Source organism: Pleurodeles waltl, chromosome 1_1 (assembly GCF_031143425.1).
Source record: "Pleurodeles waltl isolate 20211129_DDA chromosome 1_1, aPleWal1.hap1.20221129, whole genome shotgun sequence".
NCBI lineage: Eukaryota > Metazoa > Chordata > Amphibia > Caudata > Salamandridae > Pleurodeles > Pleurodeles waltl.
This window is the reverse complement of record NC_090436.1, coordinates 361320697-361335519: the sequence shown is the minus strand read 5'-3', so window position 1 is coordinate 361335519 and position 14823 is coordinate 361320697. Positions and strand designations below refer to the sequence as shown.

At 40.8% G+C, this 14823-nt stretch overlaps 1 protein-coding gene across 1 annotated transcript in view; it reads left to right on the top strand.

Moving 5' to 3' along the window:
• The window catches only part of ADAMTS6 (ADAM metallopeptidase with thrombospondin type 1 motif 6), a 1391222-nt gene extending 1377302 nt beyond the window's left edge, over positions 1-13920 (top strand). The window contains exon 25 of the mRNA XM_069222749.1: positions 10862-13920. Coding sequence (XP_069078850.1) covers positions 10862-10971 — 110 coding nt within the window. The 3' untranslated portion in view covers positions 10972-13920. The remainder of the gene's footprint in view (positions 1-10861) is intronic.
• The last annotated feature ends 903 nt before the right edge of the window (positions 13921-14823 follow it).

Here is a 14823-nt window from a genome sequence, read left to right as displayed (position 1 = left end):
GCCGCAGCTGACTTACCTTTAGCAGGCGTGCATCAGAGTGCTCACAAGCTCACCAGGCACCTGGGCTGACATCCTCTCATAAGCATGGCTCGGGCATGCAGATGGTCAGATGTAGCGAGGAAAACTTGTTTTGGTGGGCAAACAGCTCTGGAGCTTCACTGCCATGAGGCCATCTTGGACACCGGCATGGCCATGCCCCTCGAATACATCTTTATGTAAGTCTTATTCAATTCAAACATGAGGCCCGGTGGGGGTCTCTGGATACACAAAAACAAATACTTGAGAGTCAACATAATATACATACATATATTTCTATAAAACACGATGCCAGAATTGGAAAGTGGTTGGGTCAGTAGGCTTTGTCATTGGCATTTTCAGTACTTAAAAATAAACTAACCTGATGGCGGATGTGAATGAAGTCAACATTGTGGCTTATTTTGATACATCCTGGCTTCATTCAGCACCATTTCAGGTGTTTACCCTTTCTTTTAAGGAGAACTGGCAGCTCCATTGACCATGGTATATATTTGATCACATAACTTGAGAATGTACAGATATTTCTGGGCTTTTAGATATAGCACAGCTTTTACAAAACAGTTTCCATCTTCTAAAATTGCAACTGGCCATCATCAGACACATGTCAAATTACCATTTCCTGTAATTCATGGACATTTTGAAGAACTAACTGAATATGTTTTTCAGCTCTCACATCTGAACTGCATATCATTCATCCGCACGTAGATGCCACAATTGTTATGTTACAGACACAGAATCAACAGGAAGGTTATGCTTTCTCTCACAGTGTATATGTTCACAACAGTAACACAGTGTTGTGAGATGCTATAAGTTATTAAGACAGCGTCAGAATAGGAATGTAGAATAGGAATGTAGAATAGGAATGTTAGAATAGGAATGTAGAATGTAGAATAGGAATATATATGTGGACCTAAGGTTCTGGCAGAGACCACAAAGTAAAGGGCCTTTCTAAAATGCTCCAAATAGCAGGATCTTGATTTCACCAATTACGTACGTTATCTATAGCTCCACTTTCGTAATGTTTTCATTGCAGCTTATTACACTAGGTGTAGAAGGACCTAATTGCTTTGAAAGAAAAAGTGTATTGTCTGGCCCTGCACAACCCTTTTTTATAAGCTCACAGTCTTATCGAACTCTGTTCATGCGCCTAGGATATTCCATTGAGAAAACCTGAAAGATCGCCTAGAAAGACAGAACCTCTGTTATAGTTAATAACTTAAAGTGCCATCATTGTAAGTCTCACTCATAAAATCATGGTACACCGTAGTTACTTACATGTCACTTAATTTTTCAAAACGTGGTATAAGCGAACAGTAATAGCAGACTTTCAATCACCAATTTCCTATCCAATCCAGTGTAAGGTTGAGGGTGCAAAATAGGGACTGGCCTAGGAGTATCATGAAAATTGCAATGCAATGGTGATGAACACCCTGTAGTTCATGGTGAATTAAGAGTCCGAACATACTCTAAGTCCCCTATTTGTTAGCTAATATAAGGAAAGGGATTTCCTTACTTGAAAAATGTGTTTAATGTCAACAAAAGTATCAGAAAATAATGGTGCAATTGTATATAAACCTAAACCCTACTTATCAGCTAAAGAAAAAGTCTAAAGACAGACAGAACTATTTGGTGTATGCAAGGCAAACTCTGAAAAACATTGTATCTGTTCTGATAGAGACTTCTAGCCACAGATTCCTCACTGTCTGAATATTCCCCTGGAGTCAGACAGGATCTAGAAGATTTTTCAGGAGTACTTCAGCGCATCGATAGGTGGTGCTGTGCGGCTCCATATCGATGCTGACCGTTCCAGAAATATAGGTGCCTGTGTGCTGGCTTCAGTTTCTTTTATTTTATTTTTGTGCAACCAGACGCACATCCAGAGCTTCTCATATCCCTGAGACTTACCCTGATTTATTCCAAAATATATCAGTGTGCAAGGGATGTCATCCCAGGTTTCAAGCAAACAACTGTGTGTGATAGATCCCCATCAGATATGCCTGTGGTGCTTGGAGTTGAACCACAATTCCAAGACTACGTGTTGATGAACTGAATGTCATCACTGCATAGGAGGCAAAACTCTTATGTCACCAAGCGCTAGAAAAGACCTCGGAGTTATCATTGCAGGTTGGGTCTTTGATATGGTCCTGATGTATCTGATGTGCACTCTGCTTGAGGCCCTTCACAACTGTCCTTTACGGCTCCTTACTGTCAAGACGGTGTTCCTCATCACCACCACCTCGGCACGACATGTAAGTAAGCTTCAGGCTCTTTGTGTTACTCCAGTATACACCTCTTTCTTCCCAGACAAGGTGCTTCGGTGGACTGGGGCCTCCTTTCTGTCAAATGTTGTGATGCCATTCCACTTCAGTCAAACCATCAAACCATCACTCTGCCATCATTCTCTGCTCCACCCTATATGGAAGAGGAGAGGCTTTATCTCTTGGATTCCAAGAGAGCAGTCAGTTTTAACATTGATCGTCACAAAGAATACCAGGTTGACAATGAGGTCTTTGTGGGGTTTGCTAGTGTGAAATAAGGCAAGGCAGTGCAGAAGAGAACCATTTCCAGCTGGATCGTGCTCTGAATTAAGATCTGCCACGCGTTGTCCAAGCAGCTGCCTCCAGAAGGACTGTGTGTTTATTCCACTAGAGCCAAAGCTGCTACCACAGCGTTGGCACGCAGAGTTCCTGTCAAGGTATCTGCAAGGCAGCTACATGGGTGTCCCTATACATGTTCACAAAGTACTATTGTCTGGATGGTCAGGTTCACCGGGAGGGGCATTTTGCCTGCTCTATCCTGCAAGGCTTTCTGGTTTCATGCTACCCTCAGACCCGCCTCCAAATAGGTACTGCTTTGGTATCTATTCAGACAGTGAGGAACCTGTGGCTATAAGTCTATCTGTCAGAAGAACAAATTACTTACCCTTGGTAACACTCTTCCTGGTAGAGACTCTATCTAGCCAGAGATTCCTCACTGCTCTACCATCCTCTCTATTCTGTGACTGGACTCATGTTAATAAGATCCCAGGTCTAGGAATCTGCACACTGATATCGATCAATATCACTCTTGAGGCTGTTGCTGTGTCTGGGGGCGCTGACATCCTCGAAAACAACTGATGTTAGCGCATAGGGGTATCGCATTTGTAGGCTCCGCACATAATTCGTGGAGCAGTGTCAGCATGAAGCTGAACAGTTCCACTAATCGGCGCAACAACGTACTACTGAAAGTTTTTCCAGAGCCAGTCTGACAACAAGGGAGTATTTAAACGGTGAGGAATCTGCGGCTAGATAGTCTACCTGAAAGAGAGCTGGTGAAGGTAAGTTACTTGTTTGGTAAGACCTGAGTGCTTTGGAAATCACACAATATGTGGAAAAATATTCAAATCATAGATTTATGCCTGCGTGGAATTAATTCATTTTTTCTGCGACTCAGACCCTTAAACTTTTGCAAAAGTACCCTGTCTATGCAGAGCAATGGCCTAGGAAGATACCAAGGATTAGTGGATATGTAGTTTTAGGGGAAAAAGGGAAAACTGAAGTGAAAGAATTCCAAGTGTGTTGGAGTTTTGCTCATTGTTCAAATGGCAATACTCGATCACAGTAGTTTTCTAAAACTAGAACGGCATCTAGGAAACCCCCTACATTTTGCTTTGCACAGCATTTTGATCTACTCTACTGTATTTAATTACCTCTGCAATCTGCACTCCAGACCAACATTTCAGTGCATAGTTTACCCTTTTGCTTTATCTTCTTCCATTATCCTACTGAAACAAAGGAAGGTCTCAGTGCACATTAAAGAGCTGTTGGGTTACTATCAGAGAATGAAACACCCCCAGGCCGTTCAGGCTATTTGGTCAAATGTCAGACATAACTTTAAATGAATGGTCAGGCAGATGCTTGTTAGCCTTCCAGGAATGAGGAAGGGGAGTTAAGAAAAAGGAGCTGATTAAAGCTCAGGATATGACCATATTTATTAATTGATATACAGTTGAAAACAGGACTGAAATCCTCGCTCCACCCTAAAAATGAAGTATGTTGGTTAGTTGTTTTTCGGAAACTTGGGTGTCTGTTCAAACTGTACTTGACATTATTACAGTACACTATTTCATGTTAACAACCATTGACTTTATCTTCACTATCTGGTGTCCTCATTGCAGGGTTCCTGAATACAATGTACGGAGACCGGGCACCAAAAGAAATGTTTAGGTCTGGTTTGAAAAAAGACGTGTCTCCTGACCTATTGTTTCTTTAAAAAAATCTACTAAGAGTGTGATTTTGCACACCCACCATAGTATTCCACTCCACAATCCAATCTTCCTATAACTATCCCCTTCCAGGTAGCTCAAATCACCAATCCCCAATATCTTCACTGAATCCATATTGCTCAAATACAAACCTATCTATAGCAATTCTAGTGCGTTGCGTGAAGCAGTAGTATTGGATAAATGCATTTTTGAATAACTATGTAGTTACGCTGTGCAATTATTGAAAATAAATGTGACTATAACTGTTAGATCCAGTGTTACCATGCACAGTCCTGCAGAGTGGAAAAGGTAAAATAGGCAATTTACAATGTGCTCTTTAACCATCATAACGCCACAGAGAGATTTGGAATGATCCTCTAAATCTTGAGCGAAGTCTGTACAAGCCGAAGCAAACATTTATTTATCTGTTTGTTCATTGAGCTGTTGTCTAAGTGTCAGTCTGCTTGTCTTCATCGGTTTCTGTCTGTCTAGAGATCTATCTGCAGCTCACGTTGTTTTGGTTGTATAATCAACAAGCATATTTCACTAATTGTGTTAAAAAAAGTGGAGCCAAACAAAATATGGTTGTACTGCAGATTTCAAAGTTTCCAAAATTATATGTTCTGTTAGTTCTCTTCGTATTAATGTTTGGCCCATAACCAAATAAAGGGTATCACCACCTGCCATTACATTATCGACTCTCGGTTTCGTGCATCATGATTATATTCAGTAATGGTACAAATATGCCTGAACCTTCATTACCACCATAGCAAGTTTGCCTACACCACCCTGTGCAATTCATAATTATCTTTGCCTCCCCTCCATTCTGCTTACTTCTGCTTTAAAGTCCCTGAGTTCTGTAATCTCGCATTCCCTTGCCCCTACCATGCTCCCCAAGTTAAAAAGCTGTTTGGAGAAATGTGAAGCTTCTGCACATGATAACACATTACCTGATAGATAAAAGCTTGGGGTGAACAAAGACTGACCAGCGGGTGCAATCTTGTAAGGCAGTCAGGAAGATATATCTGCACAAGACTGTCGCAGTAGATGGATAACAGAGGATTGAAAGAAGCCGAGAATGTGAAGGAATTTTCTGTTTAGGGAGTTAAAGGAGAGATGCCAGCAATAGGGTAAATAGCTAAACTTTATGAGGCTAAGAAAACAGGAAGCAGGATAATGAGGGTATTAAAGTAGAGGTGTTCCAGCATCTAAAAAAAAAAAAAAGAAATTCATTTGGAAAATTAAATCCAGCAAAAAAGTTTTGAAATGTAAAGCTAAATTTCAACAACAGGATTTTGAAAAATATTAATAGCAATAGTTTGTGTGGTCCTAAAATATTCTAAAAAACACTTCTATATGAACTGATTGTCTTTCTTTACCCCCACACCTCAAATGTTGTTGTTCCGTACTGTATTCCTTATCCTTCATCCATAGACAGCCACATAGATGGTCACATCCACAGTGCTGTCAACTGTTGCATCGCCTTCCTTGACCCTCTCCAGTTGAATTTAGCCCTTTCCCCCCACAATCCCTGAACTTCCTAAACTGGTGTAATGCAGACACTGTGCATCATTATACTATTTCACTAACATAGAGTAGTTAGGTTCACAATAAATCATGGAAAACACCTATTGAGCACCACTCAGATGAGTAATGCCTATATTACTGCCTGGTAATTGCATTACGTCTAGTCATAGTGCCTCGCTTTAATTCATAATAGAGGGCGGTCCCACCTTGCAATACACCGATACTAGGGCTGAATAATAAGCCCGCCCCTGGCCATTCCTCCTGACTGTAAAAAGCTCTTTCATGAAAGTAACACTGTTGCCCCGTTCCTGACAAATCACCAAAGCACCAAATCAGAAAGTTTTAATGAAGTCAAATTACTCAACTCAATTGCTTCATAGAGGAGAGCACCTTATATCCTAACACTTCATCTAGGTGTGTTTTATCCGAAATACTGTAGCGTCTGATGAAGGTAGAGAGAGCTGACCAAGTAGCTGCACTACAGATATCAGCAGTTCTGCCATAATGGAAGACATGGTACCTGTAAATCTTCCTTGAATCCCTACTGGTTGGATCTTGCCCACAAAGGCAAAAACCATGAAAATCAGAGACCCGACCTCTCAGCTTACAGATGCAGTCTCTTCTCCTCTCCCAGCAGGACCATAGTTTACAAAAAGTGATTCTGCTTTTCTAAACGACTGACCTCTGTCCAAGTAAGCTAGAAGGGCCCTTCTGTCATCTAATGAATGCAACTTCCCCTCCTCGGTAGTCGATGAAGATAGAAAAAACTAGGGTAAAATGTTGCCTTGTTCCCTTAAATGAAGAGTTCACCTTTGGAACAAAAGACAGAACTAAGAGGGTACTATCCTGTGGTACTTTACAAAACAGGTATTTATATGTTAGAGCTCCCAGCTCCCCTGACTTTCTAGCTGATGTTATAGTTAAAAGACTCAAGGTAAAGAACCTTAAATCCAGTTCATCCAGGGGCTGAAAATGAAGCCTAGTTTGGGTTTTTTAAGACTAAAGGTTAATTCCAAGATGGGAATGATCTTTAAGGAGTCAGATAAATGTTCTCAAGTCCCTTGATTAACCTAGAAACCAAACAATCCTCATCCCTTAAATTCTTCCAAGAGCCTTTGAACACCCTAATGGCTGCCCATTGGGCTCTTAGAGTGGGACCTTCATTCCCAATCTAGAACCGTCCTGTAAGAATTCCATAATGTGATCTAAATCTAGAGTGGTCGGATCAAAATCTCTGGAAGTACATCAATAAGAAAAAGTATGCCAGTGTCTACTACATGATCTTAGTGTAGATGACTTCATGGAGGTTTGAAGAGTGACTGCCAGATTTTCTGGAAGACCCTGTTGTATTACTCCCCTTCTCTCAACCTCGAAGCTCTTAGCTGTAGCTTCTCCAGCGATTCCTGTCTTTAGAAAGGGAAAAAGAGAGGGTAAGGAACTACTGGAAGTTTCTATTCCTGTGCAATACTCAGGGCTTTCAGAAGAGGGAACCAGTTTGCACGAGGCCATTCTAGAGCAATCAAGATAACTGCAGCTCTTTCTGACCTCAACCTCAAAAGAAAGGGTCAAATTATGGAAGGAAGATAAGGCGTAAAACAGAGCCGAAGGCCATGTGCAGGAAAGTGCATCTGTCACCTATGCTAGACCGTCCCTCCCCCTCAAACAGAGTGTCATCTCTTTGGTGTCTGCTGGGGATGCAAATAGAAGCAATACTAGATGACCCCATCACTGGGCCTGGACACTAAAAATGTCTGGATGGAGAGAATTCCGAGCCAAAGGAATTTGTCTGCTTGGGTTGCCTGCTTTTATGTTGCATATTCCATGTATTGAAATTGCAGTCAGGGAAATCAAAGAACAATGGGCCCACTGAAAGATTCTTTGCATAATCCTCATCAAGGCAGGAGTTTTCACACCTCCTGCCTGTTGATGAAGGCTTTGGCTGTCATGTGGTCTGTATGAATCATGACTGACCTGCCCCTGATCTGCTGATCGAATGATCTTAGAGCTAACCTCACAGCTTCCATCTCTCTCCAGTTCGATGTTCTCTGAGCTTTTTTGTAAGTCCGAGTTCCTGAACTTCCTGGTCCCCTAGCCGTGCACCTCAGCCTGACAAATTGGTGTAAGTTGTGATAATTAGGGGTGTTGGAGGGGCTAACAATATTTGTTTTAAAAGCCAGGTTCTTCCTCATCTGAAAAGACAAAATTATTCTTATTGTCAGATCTTGTGAACCTCGGAACAAATTTGGGAGTATCCATGTTGCAAGGTTGCTTAGTTGGAATCATGCCCATTAAATCAGAAAAACAGTTGAGGCTAAATCCCCCATTGACCATTAGCCTTGAAAGGGCTTAAGAAGCCTCCTGAGTCAAAATATTCATGATGTTAGATTGAAAGGTTTGGACTGTCCTCATTGGAAGAGTAGCAATTCCCAAATCGGTCTGAAATATTGTGTCTATGAAAGATGGGAACTGAGATGAAACTAGATTTGACTTGTCCAGTTTATGAGGAACTCATGTTCCTTGAGCAGTGACAGGACTCGGACCACAAAAGACTCTATCGAAGGTGCCTAAAGCAACCAGTCGTAGAGATAGGGGTAAAGGAAAAATCCTACATATGAAGCAAGGCCACCAGGACTTTAACCCAAACGGTAGGACTCTGAAATTATAGTATTTGTCACCTACCACAAACTGTAGAAATTGTTGAGAGTCTTGAACATGTATGTGGAGATATGCATCCTGCAAGTCTATTAATGGCAGAAAATCTCCTGTTTTTTATCAATGGTATAATGCCCTGCAGAGTCACCATGTGGAAGTGAAAAGTCCTCACACAGGAGTTTACCCACTTAAGATCTAGTTCTGGATGAAAAGAGCCAGACCCCCTTATTCACCAAAAAGAGAACAGAGTACACTCCAGTACAATTTTCCTTTTCTGGAAACTCGATAATAGCTCTTTTGTCCTGGAGAATGTTTATTCCTTCCGCAAGTGCTGGATGCTTGGCCTCTCTCTTTGGGAACTGCATGGGGATGACCACTGTTTCTGGTGACCAATCTGAGAGGTTTATAGCATAGCCTTTCTCGACTATGCTTAAGACCCACTTGTCTGTTACATTCTTCTCCCAAATATGAAGAAACTGTTGAATCCTTCTGCTATCTGGATCTATTAAGGTTGCTCTTTGGTTGTCAGGACGTCTTTTTGGCTGGTCCTGAGTGTGTGAAAGAATCCTGCTTTGAAGAATATATTTTCGGCTGGTTATTCGCCTCCTTTCTAAACCTTTGTCACAGTATAATGAGGAAATGCCACATACTACCTTTAGCTGTATAAATATATAACAAGAGGGCCAGAAGTCCAGAGAGGACAAATAATATATGCCACCAATCAAAGCAAGAAATTGAGAAACTGAGGCATCTAAGCAGTATAAATATACATATAACAATGCACCCTCTGACTCAGAATGCTGCTTCTCACTCAGCCTGCACTGAGGAGTGTGTGTGGTGCTGCTTCCTGAACCTGAGAGAAACCCCCCAGCTACCTGGGACCAGTTGAACTCTGTCACTGACACCCACGCTGATCTGCAATCCCATGCTCTGCATCAGACCTGCTGCGGACAACACAGCTTCCTCAGTACCTGGCCTGTCACTCTGCACCCGCCAGGCCTAAAAGAAAGTTGTACTTATGAAGGGTGGCGAGGCCCCACAACCGCCAGCCACCTGGTAAGTGCTCATCACAAGACAAGAAGCATAGTAGGATCTCAGGGTTGTGTTTATTAAGACTTGGTAGTGGTGTCTTGCAAGGCGACACTGCCTTATTAATTATGGAGTACAGCTAGGGAGGGACGTGACGGTAATGTCCACTTAAGCTTCTTCAAAACTGGATCAGCACCTTGATCGTGACATCAGACCCTGGACAGCACTTTATCCCTGTGGCAGAGGTGGCACTAGGTAGCTACTTTGTATTCAAGAACAACACGCAAAAGAGGGTTCTTTTTTCATTAAAGAGACCCATCTCATCTTCTGGATAGTGTTGATTTGTATTTCTCTCTCTGGGTATGCAACAAGTTATAGCATTGCGTGCATCTTTTAATCATTCACAGAAGCAGTTAATTTTTGATGAATTGAACATTTTTGTCCTACTTGAATTGTTGCAGAACATTTTGCCAACTATTATGTCATCAGAGTTGCACTTGCTAACCTTCAAAGGTGTTTGACGCTTACGAAGTGTGGCCAAGCACCTTGCATGTTTCGATAAATCAGAGACCTGTGTAGATTAGTCACTTATTGATTGGAGCAGCAGTGGCATGCGTGAAAATAAATGTTCCTCTGTCACATAGTACACTTTGTCTTAATGCATTGGATTAATCCACCTCCACTTAGTCGTAGCAAGGAGGGGGCATGCAGACAGGATTACAAATTTGGAACAGTGAACTAGAGAGGAAGAGCAGGGCTAGATGCTTACCCATTGATGGGAGACCAAGTTAAAGCAGATCAGCGGGTTCTAGTTCCTCTCATTGCCTGGAGGAGTTCCCAATAAATTCCTTATAAGAGGAATCCTACAGGAGAGTTCAATAATTTGTTCTTTTCAACAGAAGTTCAACGTCCATAAACATAGCTCACATTTCAAAACCGGTATACATCTACAGTTCTCTAATAAATTAGTTATGATTGGGATTACATTATTAGTTTTGATAACAAGTTTTACAAACGACAAAAGAAAAGTAATTGCTACTTATACCAAGACTAGCATACAATGTTAAGCAATTTAAGCACTGTGGGCCCGATTTAGATCTTGGCGGAGGGGAATACTCCGTCACTAACATGATGGATATCCCGTCCGCCATACTTGTATCTCATTATATCATATGGAGATCGTACCACAGCAGACGGTTATATCCGTCACATTTGTTATGGAGTATTCCATCCGCTGAGATCTAGATCGAGCCCTAAATCATGAAAGCAATTAAAGCACACCCAATACCAACATACTATTTTATGTGATTGGACTTGTTTATGTCTTCCTGTTGTTTTTCTAATCATTCTCCATGTTGTACCTTACTTCTCCAGAATGCAAAGATGTGAACAAAGTGGCGTATTGCCCACTGGTGCTGAAGTTCAAGTTTTGCAGTCGCGCATACTTCAGGCAGATGTGTTGTAAGACCTGCCAAGCACACTGAACCACACTAAGTGAGAAAAGGCCTTGTTCTTCCAGTTCGGAAATGTGTCTATCAAAGAGAGGCACACCAAGAAAGAAGGTGGACGTCTTTGAATATGCATCACCCTGTGGAACACTCAACCACTGCTCAGCCACTGCTGACGGGATTTCAATAATATTTTAACTTCTGTGAAGTAAGATTTATTCATCCAAAGTGCTGGACACAATACAAGGAGTGAATGCCAAATGGGGAAAAGGCAGATGAGACATATAGACCACCTAACCTTTGAACAATTAAGTTCTTTCAAGTAAATCCAATCGATTGCTCACTATCCTTGGACCATTGGAATATTTGTTTTTATGGACTTAGCAATAACACTGAATCAATGTGTATTTAAAGAAATGTTTAAAATGTTGCTGCCAGGACTTTGGAACTAAAGAGTAAACAAATCAAGTTATAGTTAAAAATAATATTAACTATTTTATCTCACTAAATGGCACCTCCATTTAAATTATAAGACAGGCTTTAAAATGTTATTTAAGGAGCAATTGTAGATCAAGCATAAAGAAAATATGTATTTGTTCATTCTAGTAAATTTTGTAAGGATTGATCCTTGGTTTCTGGAACTGCTGTGAGCCATATTCCAACTTGTCGTAGCCAGAATAATCTGGGGTTTGGAGCACGTACTGCATCAGTTACTGTGAGTATGCCTACATCGCAAGTTGGCCAGCTTTCTGTGAAGGTAAATGGCAAAGGACCTTTCTGCCAGACAAGTTCAGGTCGCCATCAGAAAGAAAGGCCGTTCATATGATAATGCAAACTATATGTTCTGTTGGTGGAACGTGTACAGTTGCGGAATTGGATGGAATGCAAAAGTGGGCTGCAGCGCTCCACCCTAGCTCACTGCTGTTTACATTATTTGCCACAAAGTGACTTGAAACTTTACAGGGCTTACACTTCATTCGTTCATCCTTACTTTCTGACCAGTTGGCTACAAAATACAGTTCAAAGATACAAGTCATCGCACACTGGTATGAAACCAGCCCATTGTTTTGCATCTTGTGAGCAAATATGCACTCTTTTTGCTGTTCGCTTTGTGAGTCAGCGTGCATGCATTTTCAGTGTGGCTTAGAAGGAGCTTGTGCATTTCAGTGTGAGCTCCATGTGAGCTGAGAAAAATGGACAGGGTGAAGAACCAAAGAATTTAAGAAAAACTTGTGGGGCCTCTAGTTATATGCTGTAGATTGAACACCTACTCAGCACATCTTTATTATTAAGAGTACTCTGTGGTAAGAGTACAAGTGACAACAAGCCAACTTAAGTTGCGTAAATTCCAGAGCTCAAAATGTGTACAGCTGTACGATGGACCCCCACTAACAAAAGGAAAGCTAGAAAAAAGAAGCCGATATTCAAATTGAATTCCAGACCTTAAATGTGTGCACTGTGCATCAAATGACTGTTGGATTTACACCTGTGTCCAAATATTCTCCTATATTGTGTGTTATAGTGCAGCTGTGCACTGCTTGCTGATAACACCTGTAGTTTTGACCGAAATCAAATGACACTCATTAAGAAATATGTTAGCCTTGCAACGAAACTCTCAATTTTTTAAAGATTGTAATATCTGAACAAGACATACTTGTTACATGCGTTACATTTTCTAACTAATGTGAAACCGGGGAAAGAAGGCGAGAGGGCTGTATTAATTGTGTTTCTCTTAAATATATAAAAAATAATATTTCGACAATCTGCGTAAAATTCTGTGGTTAGGCATAGCCGCTGGGTTTTAGAGATCTTGTCGCCTACTATCTAATGATGGTAGGGTCAAGTCTGAGCAAAATAGCCTCTTTGAGAGGTTCAAGCTTGCAATCAAAACGGTACAGTAAAGTCTACATTATTAGAGTCTAACGCATCTATTTGCCGCTGATGAATGTTCTCAAGCTATAACACTGTATGCCAGTCTTTTTCACCCCGACCATTGGAACACATTCTTCGAAATTTTGATCTAGAACTCGCTCTTTGAGCCCGCTGGTGAAGCAACATTGATCCCGGGATGTGACAGTGGCCGACTCGTCATGGCGCTGGCGGGCACTGTCAACGCCGGGTTATGAAGAGGGAAAGGTGTGTTTTCAGAATTTCCCATGTCTGCAGATCAATGCCTTGCCTCTACCAGGCCGTACTTCTATTTCTAGGTGGTTTTGGTGCTACAGAAATAGTTCAACATAAACATTTACCAGTCAGTGTACCCCGTTTTAGCTGTAATACCGGCTACATAGCATGTGTCTAAGAATTTCCTTTTCCCCATCATTGGTGCAGTAAAACTGGGTCACGGCGTGCTGGCATGGGAAGGGAAGGAGCTCGCAGAAACATTGATAAATGGTATTGTTTAAGAGTATGGAGGTGTTTGACAGAACACAGTAGAACGGCTTGAATCTGGTACTGAACTGGTCCTCAAAATCCTGATGCCCCCGAAAAAAATAGTTTATTTTATGACACTATATTGCTGCTACTGCTACATTGTTACCACATACAGTTGGTAATCTAAGCTAGACATGTTTTTATTATATTCCAACCTCCAAATAAAGAGAACAACATTTTTATATATACAGGTCAATTTAGAATTAGAAATTCGTTTTTATGCGAATCCTGGTGCTCAAAAATTTAATTAGACTGTGATCACAGATGCATCCATAGAAATGGAATGGGTCACAAACAGTCTATTTAAGATGAACTTTGTTTTTTCACGTGAATATCACATAGGCGTTCGTAACAGTATCAAACAAAATGACCTTTGTATCTTCACAATTAGTTTTCTACTATTTTATACTCGAGTATTAATGTGGTAAACTCTTACTAAAATGATTTCTTGGCTTTTCTAAATTATATTCTAATTTATTGCCATATTTCGTAACACGTTTGCTGTTTTTCCAGATTAGAATGAAAATAAAGTTTGTAACTTTTCATACAGTGAAATTCCATGCCAATAACAGATTTGTGTTTTTTACCTAGCTAAGTGAAATAAAGCTGCAGATTCTAAAAACGCTTACCATGGTCTGTTCCCTGTGATACACGTGGAAAGCAAGATCCATGGTTAAGTGTTAATGTTTTCTTACGTATTGGACTAATTTGAGATATATCATGTTCTACAATTTAATAACTCCTCTTCATAATATCATCATGACTCCAATTTGTTAATACATGTTGAACAATGGCATACATGGTGGTCTTGTCCCCCACCCCCGTTGCAGCGTGCTACTGCTGGTATTTATTTTTGGGACCCTCAGGTAGTGAGTACTTTCTGAGAAACAACAGCTTATTTTTTATATGAGGTGTTGTACCAGACTTCTGTCATTTGCAATCCCCAATTTATTTGTAGTCACCTTACCAACTTTAGAAGGAAGGGTTGCTCTAGCCAGTATACCATCTTGTGACTAGCCGATCAGAGCAGAAGTCAGCAGCAAGTGTTTAACTCACTGATCCATTTTACCAACTCAATATAATCCCAATGGAAGTTACTGTACTGTGAGTTATTTCTACAAGATTTCCTTACCATAGGTTAAAGTGTGCTGGCTTACACATTATCTCATCATGGTGACTGTCAGTACAATGGCATTTTGTGATGAGTGTGCTGACAGGAATACATTTGTTCTCCACTGAAAAAATATTTAGTTGCTACTGTGCGAAGTGTAACGTTTTTTGTCCTGTGTCTTGTCTTTTTGATTTTTGTCTTGTGTGTTTTTTGTCTATGTCTTGTGTTTGGTGAACACTCTGAATGATTCAAAAATTTGCAGGACAGATATTAGTAAGTAGAAAATAGTGCAATTAGGCCCATGGCCTTCCTTATGGTTGTGGTCAGGGCTAACACAAAAATAT